This window comes from Antennarius striatus, chromosome 1 (assembly GCF_040054535.1).
Source record: "Antennarius striatus isolate MH-2024 chromosome 1, ASM4005453v1, whole genome shotgun sequence".
Lineage (NCBI taxonomy): Eukaryota > Metazoa > Chordata > Actinopteri > Lophiiformes > Antennariidae > Antennarius > Antennarius striatus.
The window spans coordinates 6,037,386-6,058,227 of NC_090776.1; the positions used below are offsets into that span (position 1 = coordinate 6,037,386).

The window sequence follows — 20,842 nt, forward strand, 5'->3', positions numbered from 1 at the left end:
ACTGTGGAGCAGACTGCAGGAATGGAGTGATCATGACATACACTTACTATTCCCTCCCCAACTGATCATGCACATCTACTCCAACCTTGGTTCTGTTTTGGTACTGTACGTAAGTCACCAGTTTAGCCTCGTGGTCACTTGTAATGTTGACAGCTGTGTGGATTGTGATTATAATGGAGAAAATTTTCCTTGGTTAGCATTGATAAGATTGTTAGGGTTGCACCATCAAATTTCGGCACCTCTTTAGTGTGGAGGGACCTTTGCTCTTGTCTACTTATTTACTGGACCAACCAGGCTGCTTTACTGGGCCTTTAGTGCCTTGGAAAGTTCAAGAGAAGTAAAGAGGTTATCAGTGGTGATATTTCCCCACCTCAAGACAAGTTACCTGTGTTGACTGAGTGTTTGTGAGGCATAAGCAACAACTTGGCGTTGTAACATCAGTGTCTCCAGCTGGCTGGCAGCCATCACAGCATTACTGAATATTCATAATAGTTAATAATTTTTATTGGTAAGTCTCATAATGACACCAATCTATTTTGAAGCAGGTAACAATTATTTTAATTTGACAGGGATACATTTGTTTTTATTTCACAGTTTGAGTTTGGATGTGTAATTGCAGAGAATATACAGTATGTTGTGTCAATTAAATAAATAAAACATTCAATCATTACAGTTTGTAATGTAGTGTCCTGATTTGTTTTTATCTATTCCATCAATTTACTCTTAGATATTTTCAACGATAATCCAAATTGTACACAATGTTCAAGCGGTCAAAATCACTGTCTGTGAGAGTAGTAGTAGTTGCTGAATTTTAGGAGGCCGAGTGTTAAGGTTTGTGTGCGTGTGTTTGTGTGTGTCTGTCTGTTTGTGCATGTGTGTGTGACTGAGTGACTGTGAGAGGGAGAGAAAGAGATAGAAAGAGAGCACGTTTACGTGTGCGCATCTGTGTGTGCCTGTGTGTGCGTGCGCTATGTAACAGTTTAATTTGAAATGAAGTGAGAATGTGTCAAACTGAGGCCCCGTCCACACGATGCTGGAACTTTTTGAAAACGCAACTTTTTTGTTGCGTTTACGCCTTCCGTCCACACGACAACGCAGATATCCGTATCGAAAACGCAACTTTTTGAAAACACTGGCCTCGGTGGATTTAAAAAAAAAAACGCTAGGTCTGCATTGTCGTGTGGACGTGTATCCGCAACTTTTGAAAACCGATTACGTCTTGCCTGCGACAAAAACCGCTGTGACGTCATATTTATGGGCCCGTGTGTACAAACATAATGGATGTACGAAGCTTGTTGATGGCAGCATTCTTGCAGGCGTTTATAGCTATCTTGTGTTTCAAAGCAAAATTGCTGCTGCTGCAGCGAAGAGAGCAAAAAAGAAGGTTGGCTGTTTTCTGTTGGTGCACTGCTCCACGTCGAAGACATGTTTCAAGACAAAGACGCCGACGCCAGTTTTGGGTCAGACCGGATGCACTGCCAGTTGGTAGGACAATTTTGAGATGGTAGTCGTTCTCCCGAAGGAATGGCGTGAGAATTTTCGCATGTCCCAGTCCTCGCTTCTGTCCTTGGCGGAATTTTTATGTCCTTACATAGAGGGGCAGTCTACTGTTATGCGATCAGCGGTCAGTGTGGTCAAAAACGTTGCCTGCACACTGTACTATTTAGCTGATCAGGGCAGGCTAAAGAAAACAGCAAATGCCTTTGGTCTGTCAAGGCAGAGTGTCTCAAACATCGTTAGGCAGGTGTGTCATGATATAAAGGTGCACTTGGGACCCAAATACATACAGTTGCCCACAACAGAAAGTGTGGTTCATGTGCTTGTGGATAATTTTGAGAGGATGCATGGCCTCCCCCAGTGCCTATGTGCAGTGGATGGCACACATGTATCAATAAAGCAACCAACGGGCATGCCCACAGAATTCCTAAACAGGAAGGGGACCTTTTCCTTCAATGTTCAGGCCACGTGTGACTATAAATATTGTTTCATGGATGTGGTCCTAAAATGGGCTGGAAGTGTACACGATGCACTTGTTTTTGCCAACAGTGCCATCAATGATGCCTTCAAAAGTGGCAAAATTCCTCCATGTCCAAGACAAATAGTGGAAAACGAAGAACCAATCCCAGTTTAAATTTTGGGTGATCCTGCTTATCCCCTGCTGCCATACCTAATGAAGGAATACAGCTCAGGAGCAGTATTTTGGGCTTTCCTTGTGCAGAGCTCGTATGGTGATGGAGTGTGCCTTTGGACGACTTAAGGCCCGTTTCGGAGCTTTGAGGAGACCTATGGACATTAATCTACAGGAAGTGCCTATTGTAATTTATGCATGTTTTGTGCTGCATAATTACTGTGAGGCTACTAAAGACACGATGGATAACAACTGCATTGCTGAAGCCGTTCAGCAGGACAAGAACAACCAGCCAACCACAGAAGTCAACAGAGACAGCCTGACGAATGAAGGGAAAAGGGTCAGGATGGTCCTCACCCAGTATCTGGATCCATAAAAGGGACAATGATTGTAAGTATGACCTGATTAAAGTTGCGCACATAGCTGAGTTGAATCATGTTCATTTTGTGACAACTCCACTTTCTCCTTCAGGTTTGTATGTCTTTATGATCCAGTTCTGTTCTTTTACACAGCTCCACATTGGTTACTTTAACTTTCCACCAGATGTGCAGGATTCTTATAAAGCAGGTGTTGATAAAAGTTTGCAGCCTGTGTTGTGAGTGTAGTTGCATGTGTAACTCTAGTTCAGTTGAACCCAGTTTACATGGTGTCATGTTAAACACATTTCTTCTGAAAACTGTTAATTAAACATCAAAAATGCAAAACAATGTGCTTCTCCAAACCATCAATTACAAAAACAAAGCCTTCACACTGTCACAAACGAATGTCTATTTAACTATTTACATTTTTAGTATTTTTTAACCACACTTTTTTCAATATCAACATTTCGAACATAAATAAATATTAACAATAAACTTACAGCCCTGCCTTATCAGCCGTACTACTCATCCTGAAAGAGAGCTTCAGTGTAGGAAACCCTGTGAGGCCTGTGTTTTCCAGTGGTGTGCTGGACCGAGGCACATCCTGTGTGCTGCTGTGGGCTCCACTAATGGCAGAGGCGTGTGAGAATGACTGATACGCCTGGCTTGGGTAGACTGATTCGAGAGGCAACGGGTGTGACATGTGCCCTCTTTCCTGGTAGGGCATGTAGTGTCTTGGCTGAGGCGGAGCAGGAGGAGGTGGAGGACTCTGCATAGATTGCTTCAGCACAGCAAACCCTTCAGCAACTGATGCGCTGAGCATATTTAGGGTTTTGGCAAGTGTATTAAAGCTTTCCGCCGACCGTCTTTCTGATTCCTCAAATACCTCCAAAAATCTTCGCTGCATCCATCGATTTTCCTCTATTGCTTGCTGCGACCAGGCCTCAGCTGACAGCTTCCGCTTCAGACGCTCATGCCTGTAGCTTTTCAGCTAGGACTTGAAAAGAGATTTGTAGGTTGTTAATTTAAAACAATGGTATCCTATTTTGTGCTCTTCCATGTGGCATCATGACAAAGAATCAGCAATGTGATTTGAGCCACACCAAACAGCAAACATTTACCATGGATGATTCAATGAAAATACATGCCTGCAGTGCATCTCTGCGCTGTTGCCCTGCGTGTGTCACACTGCTGTCTGCAACCGTGTCAGCATTCAGGGCCTCCATGGTGGACAAGTCGGATGTGGCCAAGGATGTGGACGGCGAGGGAACAGGAATGTTTTTTTTCACCAGGTCGGCGGTTTCAATCCCAAATGGCAGGGCTGTGGTGGCGGGAGAACCACCCCATATCTCCTTGCATAACTCAAAATACAAAAGGACGACCTGGCCAGACACGGTCCTACGTCCTCTGTAGATGGCCTGGTGATATTTATCCCAAACCGTCTTCACTTTCGATGCGAGTACAACACGTCAAAGTCATTTGTTGCCTCCGCGGGATATTTGTCCATATAAATGTCTAGTATGTCAGCATACTTAGTTTGACATGACTCCCAGTCCACATTTTCAGCAGTCTTGCTGACTTTGTACTCCAAAATTGAGTGTAATAACAATTCCACCTCCTTGTCTGTCCAAACAAACGATCCTGGCGCCATCTTTTAATTTCTAACGGAAGTGACAACAAAACACGGAGCATTCCTATTGGATAAAATTTGACTCAATACTGCCACCACATGGTTTGGCATGCTTATAACCGTCTTCGAAAACGCACTGCCGCGCTTACGTGTGGACGGAGATTTTTTTTTAAAGGGGGCGGAGTCGGAGGAAACCCTGGGTTTGTGGAATAAAACCTGCTCCAGACCATTTTAGTTTCAGAGAGTCTGTTACTGCGGTAACAAACCCAGAGGTTTAGTTTACCTCGCTTCATTAAAAAGGTCTGGGTTACTGCTCTAACTCTTTAAGATACTTCCCTTTATGAAACCGAAAAGCCTGGTTTTCCCTGATTTCAGGGTTAACTTATCCAGGTTTTCCACTAAACCTGCTTTGTGAAACGGGCCAAGTCAGTTCTGAGAATTTTATGTGCATGAGTTTTGAAGAGTTTTACTCGTATCGTACTCGTCAAAAATGCATTATCCGTACCGGATACTAATCTGAAACGAGTGCTCGGCTCAACCCTATTGTGTGTGTCTGTATATATATATATATATATATATATATATATATATATATATATATATATATATATATATATAGTGCGCTCTCACGCATTCGCACATCAAAGCTTTGCGACTTCACATCATCGCCAATTTTTTGTCGGCAGTCATTAACCACGTTTGCATTTGTCGGAACGCATTAACCACAAAGAATGAGGGTGCACTATATATGTTTATATATATATATATATATATATATAATATAATATAGTGTGTGTGTGTGTGTGTGTGTATGTGTGTGTGTGTGTGTGTGTGTGTGTGTGTGTGTGTGCAACCAATAACCAGTAGAGTGGACTAATTATTTCCATAGAGGGATCTTTAAAGTTAATAAACAAATACAATTAAAATTTAAACAAATCAAACTTGCATTGCAATCAAAGAATGGTTCTGAAACCATTTCTGAGGTTTAGCATATCTGTTATGCACAAAATTAAATTCTGGGAAATTGGATGAAGAAAGAAGAGTTGTGTTAACCCACACATAAATATTTCATTTTGTGTATTTTGCATTTTTTGTTCTGGTACCATATCTCTACATCGTACAGTTGATAAAGTATATTAGTTGGAGTGAAGCATATTCTAACTTGATAAATTGTTTCATTTGAAAATTTCATGATGTATATTGTCAATCATAAATCTTCTGTCTGGCTGACTGTGTGTGTGTGTGTGTGTGTGTGTGTGTGTGCGTGCGTGTGTGTGCGTGCGTGCGTGCGTGCGTGCGCACACGCACAAACACCAGAGGTCCAAGAGTATTCCTTTGATGGGCACAGTCACGTGCATTACCAGTTGGATTCCCCACTGTTGGCCCGGAGGACATGGTTTCAAGTCTTGCTTCGGACCCGTAAACACAGCTGCACCATCCTCAATCTGATCTCAAAGGAGCAGAATGAATATGTAAGACTGGAGGTAAGATTTGCAAAAAAAAATTTAGTCCAGTTTTGTTTAGTTTTAAGAGCACTGAGTTCCTTTTCTTTAGTCCTTGCAAAGTGACAGCAGTCAATATGGTTTGATACTGCATTTACAATATACGGTATATTATTGCTGTTATGATAAGCTATCTAGTAAGGAAAAAATAAACAACAGGTAGCTTTGGGAAACAATAAAACCTATGAGTTGCAGATTTTTCTCCACATTTTCACATTATCCTATACTGTGAGCATTACCCAGCAACCTCTCAGAGCAAAACAGAATTGTTTTGGGGTTCAGAGCAACAGATGGTTTGATTAAGTTTGACTAAGTTTGCCAGATGAAAACTTAGTCAAACGTAGATGAATCAATTTTGTTTATACAGACTACTGACAGGACAAACAGATGGGTAAAAAGTGTACCCCCTTAATGGTGCTAAATCTTTATCCCACATGATAATGGAGACTAAGTATATTGATATATTTTCAAAATTGTTTGATAATGAATGTTTTTTTTAATGATCATAATTATGCAATAATTACTTTTGACAAAACATTTACTCTTATTCAAAATATACCTCGGGTTTGTACTCTGATCTGACCTGTGTTATTATGAAAAAAATCCTATTCCCTATAATCTTTGCTCAGTTTTAAAAAAATAAAAATAACTGAAAAATGAATCAATATAAATAGACAATAAGACTTTCTACTGGTGGACAGAACAGTCCACAGAGACTGTAAGACCAGGTAGACCAACCTGTGCACTGCCTGGATTGACTACCAGAAAGCCTACAATTCAATGCCATACATGGAGAGGCACAACCAAGTGCATTTACTCGGTCAACCAAGTAAATGCACTTCTAATATGAATATGACATTATGAGATTATAACTGTAAGCGTGCAGCGTCTTCTTTAGTCCAGCATTTGCATGAAATGTAGTTTCCAATACTGCTATTACATAGTTATTATTGAAAGATCACTGAAAAACGGAATACTAAGTAATGATTTTATGAAAACTGAAAAATGTATTGGTAACACAAGGTTACTAGTACTTCAGTGTTCTTGTCCTGTACTTGGCTGTCCGGCAATAAGGACATTACCCCCAGATCTCTACCCCTAAAAGGTGTGAGGATCTCCCTGCTTCACTGACGTTGAGACTAGTGGAATCTATACATCCACTCCCCTTTGTAGTCAGACTTCCCCTCAACACCAATGGGTGGCTAAGTCTGGTAGGCAGGGCTTTGAACCAGAATTTTTTGCCAATCGGTTTGTTCCTAACAGAAACGGAATTATTTTTTTTTATTTTATTTTTTTGTCTCCATTTATTCTCATAGTTAAAGGGGGTCAACCTTTTATGAGATCAATGCTTATTTTAGTCTTGCAGCAAAATCTTTTATATATTTTAATGTGTACATGTGACCATCACCAGTCCTCTCTGGGAACTAAATTATCAGTCTTTATTAGAATTTCCTATTGTGAGCCAGAGAGGGAAGTGCTGCACCTCTGTGAGTTCAGGAGGAAAGCAAAAGGAGACAGGGAGAGAAAACACAAACAAAGGTAGTGGATAGACAGGCAGTGCTGTTGGAGTGAAAAAGGTTTAGGCTGTTTTATCCTATCTTAGAACTGATATCTCAACACCAATGTTACAAAACATCGGATTAGTGGAGGACCTGATAGTATAGAATAGGCCACCAGATAAAACCAGTGTAGGAGGAAGATAGAGGGCATAAGATTGTGATGACTGAAGTGAGACTCATCACACTCTGATGGGACCCAATGGTTCTCAATAATTGGACTCGACAGGAGCTGGGAAGCCCTGACCCAACATGCATGTGTGATGAAACCAACACCCAGATAGGCTACCAGAACTCAACAGGGCCACGCTAGTCGAGCACTCCCAACCCCGGCAGCCAGGAGCATCCAGAAGCCATCACCCCAAGAGCCACCAGGGGCACGGAGAACCATGTAGACCCAGGGACCCAAAGGAGGCAACGGCCGCCACCGCCAGGGTGCACAGGAGAGGCCCAAGGGGCACGGGGCAAGGAGGTCTCCCCCAAACATTGCAGGGCCCCCTCCAAAGTGTGTGTGGGGGAGGACAAGTGAGGCATATATGGAGAGGATGCAGTGCCCTAGAGCACCACAATCTGCCCCACAACCATGCCCACTACCCTCACCCCCATCCATTCTCAAAGCCCTAACTGTGCCCTGCATGTGCCTAAAAGTTAGCATGTATTGCGCAGTGTGAGATATGTGAAGTGAAAATTAGGAGGCAATCTGGTGTGGGCCTGGCCCACATCAACAGGGCTGTGAGGGGGACCAGGATCACAGCCACGACCACCAGGGCCCCGGCAAGGCCACAGGCACCTGGCGTCAATCAAAGCTACTGATGACCAACCGGCAATCAGCCCGAGCCACCAACCCGCCCCGCAACAACAACAACCCAGAGATGCACCACCACGGCACCACAGAGGGGAATGAAGGCAATGCATGCCCCGCCACACCAGGTCCGGCCGTCGGACCACAGAGGCCAGCCCCGCAGGACCAAGGCCAGCGAGCAGCCCTAAGTCACCACACCATCCAGGGAAGGCAACCGCCGAACAGCCAGCATCCCCCCCGCCCTTCCCCCCCATGAACAACCACTGAACCAACCATTGGGGCCACACCGCCCACGAGCCAGCCACCCACACCAGGTTGGGCAGCCAGCTCACCCCCAACACACTGAGGCATTTTCCAGCGCCACCACCACCAACGAAACCACCCCATGAGCGGACAGAAGACGGCAGCAGGCCACTAACAGAACCCGACCCCCAGCCAGCGACACCAGCCAGCAGCGCGACAGCCCCAGCAGCACCCAGCAGACCCCCCACCGCAAACAGCGACACAGAGACTGAACCCACGGCCCGCCCGGAACACCCTCCACACCCGGATAGGGTGTGATAGGGTGTCTTATCCCTCCGCCCAACCCCACCCCAACCCTGCCCGCCACCCCGAGAGGGAATACCCAGCCCCACAGCCAACCCCAAGGAAGCAGAGGGCCCTCAGCCCCCATGAGGCAGGAGAGGGACGAGAAGGGGTGGGCAGAAAGGAGAGGAGAGACCAGGAAGAAGCGGAGCAGAGATGGGAAAAGGGAGCAACAGGATGGGCCACCCACCCCACACCCCACAGACCAACCCAGAGGAGACAGGCACAGCCACCCCCAAATCCCCGGAGACCACAGGAACTCAGCACCCCCAGGGCCCAAAAGGTGAGACAACAGATACAACAGCCACCAGGGTGAGGTGCCAGGGCCAGGCACGCCCCGGAGATCCAGGGAGCAAACCCAGTCTTAAGATGGAGAGGGGTCCCCTAGTGCATGCACACATGCATGGTGTCCCAGATCCATCACTGTACTATAAGATGGCAGAAGAGACATAAGTTAGTCATCAGATCATTAGCGCAGACAGCATGTTCAGAAACATAGACAAGAGAAAGCTATAGATTTATATTTAAAGATCTAATAAATGGAGATCATTTTTCTGTAAATGATGCCAATTGTTTTTTTTGAGCAGCAGATATTTTCTCAAGCGAAATGTGATCAATGAGGAGATTCAACCAATGGATGATGTTTAGGAGTTTTTTTTATCTCCCCAATTGACCAAAATGGTTTTCTTGGCAGTGGCAAGAGCTACAAGTGTGGGCTTTAACTGAACGTGAGGTAAGGCCGTTTCTGTTAGATTGCCAATTAGGCAGATGTTTGGAGATTGTGGAATCCTGCAGTCTAACATAGAGGACAGTTTCTGAATAACTGATACCCAAAATTGATAGACGGGTGAACATAGCCAAAGGGCATGAAAGTGTCGATTGTGCTTTGTGTGCATTGGGTACATATATCTGATTTACAGAAACCCATTTTAAATAATCTATGTTGTGTGATATGTGCTCTATGAAGTACTTTAAATCAAATTAGTTGTACGTTAGAGTTCTTTGTCATCTTAAATGTATTTCCGCAAAGCTCAGTCCAAGAGTCATAGTCTAATGATATGTTTAAAATCTATTTCACATTTTGAGGTTGGTAGATGTATCGAGCCAATTTTTGAGAGTGAACTATATATCTTTGAGAGATTTTTCTTAAGTTTTGGGGACAACTTTGTAATGTATTTGGTGAATTCAGGTAGCTGTAAATCAGGTGGTGATGAGGATGGTTGAAACTTCGGAATACTTTTTATGATTGTCTTCTTTATTTGCATATATTGGAGAAAATCTCCATTTCTTATTTCAAATGTTTCGAATAGTTTAGTACATGTCATTAGTCTATTATCTAGAAGAACGTGATGGAGGTGGGTGGTCCCTTTCTTTGCCCATGTGCTAAAATAAAAAGGTTTTTTATTGTTAATAAAATCTTGGTTGTGCCAAATTGGGGAGAGTATACCAGGGTATAACTGAGATCCTGTAATATCTAGAGCTTTCCACCAAGCAGACAAGGTGGAGGCAATCAAAGGATTCTTGAAGCAAGGATGTTGTTTAAGGGTTGTGGTTATAAAAGGAAGTTCGGAGAGATTGATGTGATTACAGTCTCTGTTCTAGCTCCAGCCAGGAGTTATAGTCCTCATGTGGATGGATCCACTTGATCAGATACTGTAGTTGATTTTCTAAGTAGTAATGCATAAAGTTGGGCGCCTCCAGACCACCTTCAGATTTCTTTTTCTGGAACTTGTCAGGCTAATTACAGCTGTTTTGTTTTTTGAATAGAATTTACCAATGGCAGAATCTAATGATTGGAACCACTTTGATGTCGGTTTAAATGGGATCATCGACAAAAGGTAGTTGATTTGAGGTAGTATTTTCATTTTAACAGTAGCTATTCTTACCAGAAGTGACATGGGGAGGTTATTCCAATGTCTTAGATCACCAGATATGTTTTCTAAAAGTGGGGTGAAGTTCAAGTGGACTAGATCAGAGAGTTTATTAGAAATATTTAAACCCAGATATCTAATATTACCCATGGGAAAAGAATAAAGTGAGTTGTGGCCTGCAGGATTCCACGAGTTCTCTGTTAATGGAAGTATGATTGACTTTAACCAGTTAATGAAATAATCTGAAAGACCAGAGAAAGTTGTAATTGGTGTACATATTTCATTCACTGATGTATTTGGATTTTCTAGATAAAGTAAAATGTCATCCACATATGTTAATTTTGTGTTCCAACGCCTAAGAGCAGATACCTTTAATATTCAGGTTTTAATGTATTGCTACTGCCAGTGGTTCAATAAATATTGCGAACAGTAGGGGAGACAGAGGGCATCCCTGTCTGGTTCCTCTTTCTAAAGTGAAATTTGGTGAAATTATCCCATTAGTGGTGACTGTGGCCTTAGGTGAGTTATATAAGGTTGATACCCACCAGATAAACGACTCACCAAAGCCAAATTTATGAAGCAGTGTGAAAAGAAAAGTCCAATTAACTTTGTCAAAGGCTTTTTCAGCGTCAAGTGATATAACTATTGCTTTCCTGTTGTAGCGCTGTGTCAAGCTAATCAGATTGAGTAGTCTTATAACATTGTTGGTAGCGTGTCGACCCTTAATAAATCCTGTTTGATCACTGTGAACTATTGATGGAATAATTTTCTCCAATCTGGAGGCGAGTGCTTTAGATATTATTTTAATGTCGGTGTTGATTAGTGAAAGGGGTTGATAGCTAGAAAGATGAGTGGGATCTTTATCTGGTTTTAATAAAAATTGTATTGCGGCTGTATTCATGTGACCACTTAAATAACCATTATTTTTAATTTCTATTACTACTCTGAAGAAGAGAGGGGCTAACACTGACCAGAAATGTTTGAGGAATTCAATAGGGAAACCATCTGGATCAGGTGCCTTGCCTGCTGGCATACTGTCTAACGCACAAAAACGGAATTACGACGTTTCCGGTTTTTCGTTCCACCCATAAACTGACGTTCCTGAACCAGTTAGAACAAAAAAATATATAGTTCCTGAACCGGTTAATGACGTTCCTTGTAAATATAAATTTGTAAATACCGCCAGATCGGCCCTTTTCCACCGACATAGGACATAATATGTCACTACGTAGGCCGGCAGTGATGGATCAATTAGAGAACATGACGTGAGGTTACTTCCAGCACACCTCCGGTAGGTACAGGTATACAGTACATGCTGGTACTGTACCACAAGTGTGCTGTTAACCACATTTGTTCGGCTAAAGACCCCCGACTATGGCGTCAGCGAAGAGACACGTACAACGTCCCGGGAGGATTAATGGAAGAACTCAAACTGCTGGACATGGTGTGATGGGAGCGATGGATGTGAGATGGTGAACACACGTTTACCAGGACTGGAAGGCAATACCGAGCGAGTTACACCACAATATGTGGTGGATTATGAGATGTCTGGATTAACGGATCAGCTTCGACTTTTATCCGATGTTTCGCAAAAGCCGGCATTATTACCGGACAGCCACCCGGAAACGAGACTGTCAGCGATAGTGAAATTGCCAAGCTATTCAATGCAGATCGAAGGATTTAGCACAGATTTATCAGAAATAAAAAACATTTAAAAACAATGTTGGTGTATTTTTTAGTATAGCCACAAGTACACAAGCCAGTGTCTTATTGTGCCGGTCCCAAGCATGGATAAATACAGAGGGTTGCATCAGGAAGGGCATCCGGCGTAAAACTTTTGCCAAATCAAAGATGCGAATCAAACCTATGACTTCCATATCAGATCGGTCGAGGCCCAGGTTAACAAAGACCGCCATCGGCGCTGTTGACCTACAGAGTGCCGGTGGAAATTGGACTACTGTTAGTCGAAGAAGTAGAGGAGGAAAGTGTGTTTGTAGGAAGAGAGGGAAGAGGAGTGCCAAGAGTATAGGACTGAGAGTAGGGACATTGAATGATGGAAAAGGTAGTTGGTTGACATGATGCAGAGGAGGAAGGTAGACATACTGTGTGTCCAGGAGACCAGGTGGAAAGCAAGCAAGGTTAGAAGTTTAGGAGCAGGGTTCAAGTTGTTCTATCATGGTGTAGATAGGAAAATAAATGGAGTAGGAGTTATCTTGAAGGAGGAGTTTGTTAAGAATGTCCTGGAAGTAAAAAGAGTGTCGGATAGAGTGATGAGTCTGAAGCTAGAAATAGAAGGTGTGATGTTCAATGTTGTTAGTTGGTATGCTCCACAGGTAGGACGTGTGCTTGAGGAGAAGGAGACATTCTGGTTGGACTTTGATGAAGTGATGCAGAGCATACCTAGGAGTGAGAGAGTTGTCATTGGTGCAGACTTCAGTGGATATGTTGTTGCAGGAAACAGGTGATGAGGAGGTGATGGGCAGGTTTGGTATCCAGGAGAGGAACGCAGAAGGACAGATGGTAGCTGACTTTGCAAAAAGGATGGAAATGGCCATAGTGAATAATTTCTTCCAGAAGAGGCAGGAACAGAGGGTGACCTATAAGAGTAGTGGTAGGAGCACACAGGTAGACGACATCTTGTGTAGAGGATGAAACCTGAAGGAGATCAGTGACAGCAAAGTAGTGGTAGGTGAGAGTGTAGCCAAACAGCATAGGATGGTGGTGTGCAGGATGACTACGGTGGTGAGGAAGATGAAGAGGGCAAAGGCAGAGCAGAGGACGAAATGGTGGAAGCTAAAAAAAGGAAGAGTGCATGACTTTTAGGAAGGAGTTAAGACAGGCTCTGGGTGGCCAGGAGATGCTTCCAGATGACTGGACAACTACAGCTAATGTGATCAGGGAGACAGGTAGGAGAGTATTTGGTGTGTCATCTGGAAGGAAAGTAGATAAGGACACTTAATGATGGAATGAAGAAGTACAGGAGTGTATACAGTGAAAGAGGTTAGTGAAGAAGTGGGACTTAAAGGACTGAGGAGAGTAGACAGGAGTACAGGGAGATGCAGCATAAGGTGAAGGTAGAGGTAGCAAAGGCCAAACAAGGGGCTTATGATGACTTGTATGCGAGGTTGGACAGTAAGGAAGGAGAGACTGATCTATACCGGTTGGCAAGACAGAGAGACAGAGATGGGAAGGACGTGCAGCAGGTTAGGGTGATTAAGGATAGGGACGGAAGTCTATTGACAGGTGCCAGTGGTGTGATGGGAAGATGGAAAGAGTACTTTGAAGAGTTGATGACCGTGGAAAATGAGAGAGAACAAGACTAGAAGAGGTGACTGCTGTGGACCAGGAAGTGGCAAAGATTTGTTAGGATGAAGTGAGGAGGGCAGTGAAGAGGATGAAGAGTGAAAAGGCAGTCGGTCCAGATGATATACTTGTAGAGGTTTGGAACTGTCTAGGAAAGGTGGCAGTAGAGTTTCTGACTGGGTTGTTCAACAGGATCTTAGATAGTGAGAAGATGCCTGAGGAATGGAGGAGAAGTGTGCCCGTGCCCATTTTTAAGAAAACGGAAGATGTGCAGAGTTGTGGCAACTACAGAGGAATAAAGCTGATGAGCCATACAATGAAGTTATGGGAAAGAGTGGTGGAAGCTCGGCCAAGGGCAGAAGTGAGCATTTGTGAGCAGCAGTATGGTTTCATGCCAAAAAAGAGTACTACATATGCAGTATTTGCTTCGAGGATGTTGATAGATAAGTACAGAGAAATAAGACAAGAATAATTTCTGCCATGTCATTTGTTGCTGTATTGCTGAACAACAGATCTTAACTGTGCTTCTCCTTATCTCAATATTGCTACAAAGTGCTGGCAGTACGGGGACACACTGCACTGAAAATGACTGCAGCCAATGAGTTAATGTCTAATTCAAACATTTTTAAGATTGACATACTGCAGTGTTTACCTGTTAAGAATAAATAGTGACTGGGAGACTGCCTTCTCTTAACTGCTGCTGATAGCTGCTACTTCTCTTTGCTCACATCCCGCGTCGAGTGAATGACAGGAAGTGAAACATGAGGTCAAATATTTCTTTCAAGAATGAAAAAAAATTGTATTAACCGGTTTACAACTATTTTCTGTTCCGATTGTGTTCCGGAACATTAAAAAATAAAAAGTTTTCGGTTTCGTTTCCTCTCCTTCTTAGGGCTGGAAAAACAACTTTGTTTTTCACCGATAGAAAAACCCAGTCTGTGGCTGTATGTGTTGGAGAGGGATGTCATTTCACCCCTCATTTTTTTCTTCAGGCTCACTGCCTTACTCGTCCTCATCATCTGCTTCTCTCATGTCCTCCCAGTGCCATTCTGGATCCCTAGCCAAAACTTAAGCACAATATGTTTGTTAATTTGTTCACTCAATATGGTTGGATCCGGACCAAATGTAGAGTACAGTACAGTATTTTCTGCACTATAAGGCACACTGGATTATAAGGCGGACCTTTATTGAATTGTTGATTTTATAATTTATTCCATATATTAGGCGCGCCGGATTATAAGGCTCATATAATTTAAAAAAATTAAAATAGATTTAAAAAAAACTGTGGCTGTAGTTGCGCTATCCGTCCACTAGCTAGAGCATTCATGACTGTGAGTACTTTTAATCAGCTGTGAACGGCTATTGTTATTGTAATGAAGCGATTCTGAGCCTCATCAAGGAAACTTGATCACTTGATCACTTTGTCATTTTAGAAAGAAGTCAACACGCATATTAAAAAACCTGACATTAAAAACTGGTTAAATTCATTACGAGTGGACCAATCAGTTTGAACAGGGCGGATTATTTCTGGATCTGAAGTTCGAAGCAGATATTTAAGCTCCGACGTTCGTCTTCGTTTATTAATTAAATATTATTTTAGTCTATCGGTAGTCCAGTCGGAGGTTAGGTGCAGCTATTAGCTGCTGCACTGTGTACAAAACAATTTTTTATCAGTTTTTAATGTCAGACTGCTAACATGCTGGCAAATACGAGCCCCCCACCCGCGACGTGTTGTGTCAGTTATCAACTACATTTGCAAATCAATTGCAGCACACCAGACACCTTTGTCTAGCAGTGACTAAGGCCCCGTCCACACGATGACGGATTTTTTTTAAAATGGAACTTTTTAAAAACACATCGAAAACGATTTGTGTCCACACGACAGCGTTTTCAAAAAAATCTCCGTCCACACGTAAACACAGCAGTGCATTTTCGAAGACGGCTATAAGCATGGCAAACCATGTGGTGGCAGTATTAAGTCAAATCTTATCCAATAGGAATCCTCCTTGTTTTGTTGTCACAACACACGGGCCCATAAATATGACGTCACAGAGGTCTTTGTTACAGGCAAGACGTCAGCGTTTTTAAAATGTTGCGGATACACCATCCACACGACAACACAGACCCACCGTTTTTTTAAAAATTCACCTAGGCCAGCTAGCGTTTTCAAAAAGTTGCGTTTTCGTTCTGGATATCTGCATTGTTGTGTGGACGGAAGGCGTAAACGCAACAAAAAAGTTGTGTTTTCAAAAGTTCCGGCATCGTGTGGAAGGGGCCTTAGCTCTTGAAATTTCAGAAAAGGCTGGAAGTTCAGCTTTGAGGGTCTTTCATTTACCTTTATGCCAGTTTCTCCGTGTTTTTCCACAGACTAATAGAATGGACCGTCACTAGAATCCAGATTACAGCACAATGGCATTTTTTAGACCAATTAAGTGGGTTATTTCCAGCGCCACAGTATTTGGGAAATACTGAGATCAGTCAGTCAGTCAAACTTTATAAATAGAATCATTGAAAATTCCATTTTGCTACGTTATCGTAGCTGGTCACCGGTGCAGACTGTTCTGCCGTCAGACAGCAGGTCAGTGAGAGCGACACTTTGGCGACGCCCCTTGACTGCCGTTGTTAGGGAGCATAGTGCCTTCTGAGGGTGACTCCTGGTGTGGTATGACTGCTGGCCAGACTGCCGGCTTTTTCTCAGCGATCTTGTTTTTAACCAATACTAATATTAATATTAATCCATATACAAGGTGCATCGGGTGCACTACGGGATTATGAGAAAATTATAGGCTTTTAGGTGCATCTTATAGTGCGGAAAATAGTGTAATAATATGTAATATCATAGCTAAAATACGCAAGTGATTGTTTCACAAGTGGAACAGAGCAATGACAATTATCAGTTATAACAAGACACTCTCATACTTAACAGTTGTGCTATCACACTATGTTTGCCAATTCATCATGTTCCAACAAACAGAGTAGGATTTGAGGCTAATCCCCTTGGCATTTGTCCATATACATCATAATAATAATAATCTTTTACCATTAAAAATACAAGAAGATCAAAATTGTGAGTCAAGATTTTAATTAACCAAAGTAAATAATCAATCAGTCAATTAAAATAGTTAACCAGTAGGCCTCCACTGGAACCTGTTTCGCCATCTAGTTCAGCTAGGAATGGATAATTTACAGCAACTTTACAGCTCTGGTCTCTGTCATTAGTTTCCAACCCCCATTATGCTCTCAACAAGCAAGATGTGCATTGTCTGTGGTGACTTATGTCATTCAACAATGGCAAGTTGGTTCATGAGTGAATAAAATGAGAAACATCCTGATTTGCTTCTGATCTAAGTAAACATTAAAGTAAAAAAGTAACATTAAGTAAGTATTAGCATGGGCTGCATGTTTCTAAGGTCAACCTATGATCTAAGTAAACAATCAGGAACGGCTGACAACATTGCTTTTTTAGTCATTAGAATCATAATAGTGATGTTGTTTGTATTTGTGTGTGTCTACATTTATCATAATGGTGATGTTGTGTGTATTTGTATCAATCTGTGTGTTCATATGTGTGTTTTCTCAATGCTCTGACCTTTCTCCACTGTCTCATCATGACTGCATTTATAGCCTTGCTGGAGGATGAACACACAAAGTTCTTCAGGTGGTGCATGTATACATGGTTCTCAGTCTTCCTGGTTCTTGTCAACTCTATTCATGTCCAGAGTTGCACATCCACATGAAACAGAACTTTCACATGTGTAGCACCTTAATTTGTTGCTGCAGTTAGCGCTGTTGTACACCCTTCCCTTGTCGTACTCCCTTGCTATGGAAAATAAAAACAGACGTCTGGGCAAAAACACGGTTTAATTGAGTGTTCTTAGGTGTCAAAACGAAAAGATACAGACAGGTCAGGATATAGTAGTTTTCCTTTCTCCCCCCTTTCCTTTTTTCTCCTTCTTCTGCATTTGAAAGGAAGTGTATCTTGAAGGTGGGGCTAAGGATTTGGAGACAGCGAAGACAGATGCAAAGCCCTATCCCATCACTTCCCCTAAACAACTTTTTCTCTTCTCAAAATGCTCAAAACTGTCTGAACTTTCTAAACAATTCATGTTAAATGTGCCTATTAGTGTAACCGTTTGTGATACGGTGCCAAAGTGAAACATTTCAACCACATAGTTACCCCATATTTTATGTCATGACCTTAGCAGGGCCTGTGAGAGGATTAGTTAACAATTTTATTACCCCAATTTGTTTCCCATAATTTGAACTGACTCTGGGACAGGTATACTTTTGCTTTCAAAGGGCTTATCAGTCACTCAAGTTCACACTCACGCTGATCTTCCCATACACGTATGGTTGGATCTTATCAAACACTCACTAACTTGGGTGACCTTATTTCAGCCAGGTGGCTTGTATGACACTTACGTACCGAGCAGCTCACCCTGACAGTATACACAGTATGTATACCAGACACTGAAAGACTCACCACAAAGTTTATATAAATTACTCATAGCTCATACATTCATGCATATGACCATTTTTTTCAGTGACACATTTTTTCTTTTTCTTGTTTTGTCTTTTTGCTATGCATTTCTTCTCTTTTCTTTGGTTTTGTTTTTATTTTTCCATTTTTATTTATTTTTGCCCATTTTGTTGTAGCTACTTTTTTTATCATCACAAACCAGGAATTACACGACAAACATGAACTTACACAGTCAATAAGATCTGGATGTAAGAACAAACTCCACTTTACGTGTTCACTTCAAACAATAGGCCTGGCAACACAATTAAAATCAAAAGTCAACATGTCTCTACTCCCACCCTTCCCCTCTTTTTTTTATCCACTATTATTTCACTTCTGTCATTCTCCATCAGCCACACACACATCCAGACACACATACACACACACAGTCAAATTTATGTTGGATGAACAGGTAAGTAGAGAATGACCGATCAGATGGGGGAGGGGGAAAGAGATGAATAGAGAAATGGACAGATATAGAGGTAGATCACTGATTTATCAATCTCCACAGACCCTTAAGTAATTATATGGTACAAGAAAGAGTTAAACAAGAATATAGAAAGCATCCCACTCAATCGACAACTATTTACAGATACCTCAGGTGGACCAGTCGCATTAAACATGGGAACACCATCCTTATGGCTTCACGGTCATGACCCGTTGATGAGACAGACAGAGGACCAACTCCACATGTTTATCTCCTTGACACATGCAGAAACCCACTTAAAGGTGCCAAACCATTCAACAATCATTAGCTTGAGAAAAAGTTAAGGCCATCATAGGTGCAGTTCCACACAATTCAACAACCATAGAGTTGGAAAACTGTATGGCAACCGAACATAAATTTCCATTTCTATCACAGCAAATAAGTCTCAAATTTTATCGTGACTTTTGAAGCTTTGTTGGCACTTTAACATTCCACAAAGAATCACCTTGCGGGCTTTTACCCGCTGTGTTCCACCAGAACGGAAAACGTCAGACCTTTGGGGCGGAAGTGGCTCAGCGAAAGAGCCGATGTCTTGAAACGGATCGCCCAGCCATCAGTGGTTCGAGTCCCGCTACCGCCAGGACATCCATCAGAGTATGAGCTGACAGTGGGAGGTGTCGGCTCACCTCCCAGCCACTTCCTCACACAACCCATCACTCCACCTCCCCTGTACCTCTATATTGTACTAATAATTGCATGCCTATAGGCCCCTAGTGTGTGCCTGTTTCAGGGGGCCTGTAACCTGTAACCACGTGCTGTGATAAACACATACATATATGTACAGTATTGTCTACACTATAAGGCGCACTGGACTATAAGACGCACCCTCAATAATTTGGTTGTTTTATAATTTATTTCATATGTAAGGCACACCGGATTATAAGGCGCACACAATAAAAAAAAAAAATAATTATTTGATTAACTGCAGCGGCTGTAGTTGCACAATCCGTCCACTAGATAGAGCCGCGCTGCTCAGGCAGTCATGATTGCATTCATGACTTCCTGACTACCTTTGAATGGCCCCTGTTGTTATGTAAATAAGCCATTCTGAGCCTCATCAAGGAAACCTGATCACTTGATCACTTTGCCATATAGAAAGAAGTCAACACACATATTAAAAAACCTGACATTAAAAACTGGTTAAATTCATTACGAGTGCAATCAGTGCGAACAGAGCGGATTATTTCCTGATCTGAAGTTCGAAGCAGATATTTAAGCTCAAACGTTCGTCTTCGTTTATTAATTTAATATTGTTTCGATCGATCGGTAGTCCAGTCGGAGGTGAGGTGCAGCTATTTGCTGCTGTGTGTCCTAAACAATTTTTAACTAGTTTTTAATGTCAGGCTGCTAATTTACTGGCAAATATGACACTGTTTTACTCCTAGAACTGACTTTAACGTCGGTGTCTCACCGCCGTGAATCTCTCAGCATGTCGCTGCAGACAGAATACACAAGCCTGAATGTGCCACTCCGCCGCCCACACAGACCTATCAACTACATTTGTAAATCAATTGCAGCACACCCGTTGCCACCTTTATCTAGCAGTGATTCTGCTCTTTAAATTTCAGAAAAGGCTGGAAGTTCAGCTTTGAGGGTCTTTCATTCACATTTATGCCAGTTTCTCCATGTGTTTCCACAGACTAATAGAATGGACCGTCTCTACATTCCAGAAAAATGGCATTTTTAAGACCTTCTTCTTTTCCTTTCGGCTTTTCCCTTCAGGGGTCGCCACAGCGAATCAATTTTCTCCATCTAGCCCTGTCCTTTGAATCCTCTTCTCTCACACCAACTACCTTCATGTCCTCTTTCACTACATCCATAAACCTCCTCTTTGGTCTTCCTCTAGGCCTCCTGCCTGGCAGTTCAACACTCAGCATCCTTTTACCAATATATTCACTATCTCTCCTCTGGACATGTCCAAACCATCTCAGTCTGGCCTCTCTGACTTTATCTCCAAAACCTCTAACATGTGTACTGATGTACTCATTCCTGATCCTATCCTTCCTGGTCACTCCCAGAGAGAACCTCAGCATCTTCATCTCTGCTACCTCCAGCTCTGTCTCCTGTCTTTTCTTCAGTGACACTGTCTCTAGGCCAAAC

General features: G+C 42.5%; 1 protein-coding gene across 1 annotated transcript in view; it reads left to right on the forward strand.

Moving 5' to 3' along the window:
* si:ch211-186j3.6 (neural-cadherin) overlaps positions 1-20,842 on the forward strand; it is a 593,489-nt gene that overhangs the window by 504,734 nt on the left and 67,913 nt on the right. Inside the window, exon 32 of the mRNA XM_068311636.1 lies at positions 5,435-5,601. Coding sequence (XP_068167737.1) covers positions 5,435-5,601 — 167 coding nt within the window. The remainder of the gene's footprint in view (positions 1-5,434; positions 5,602-20,842) is intronic.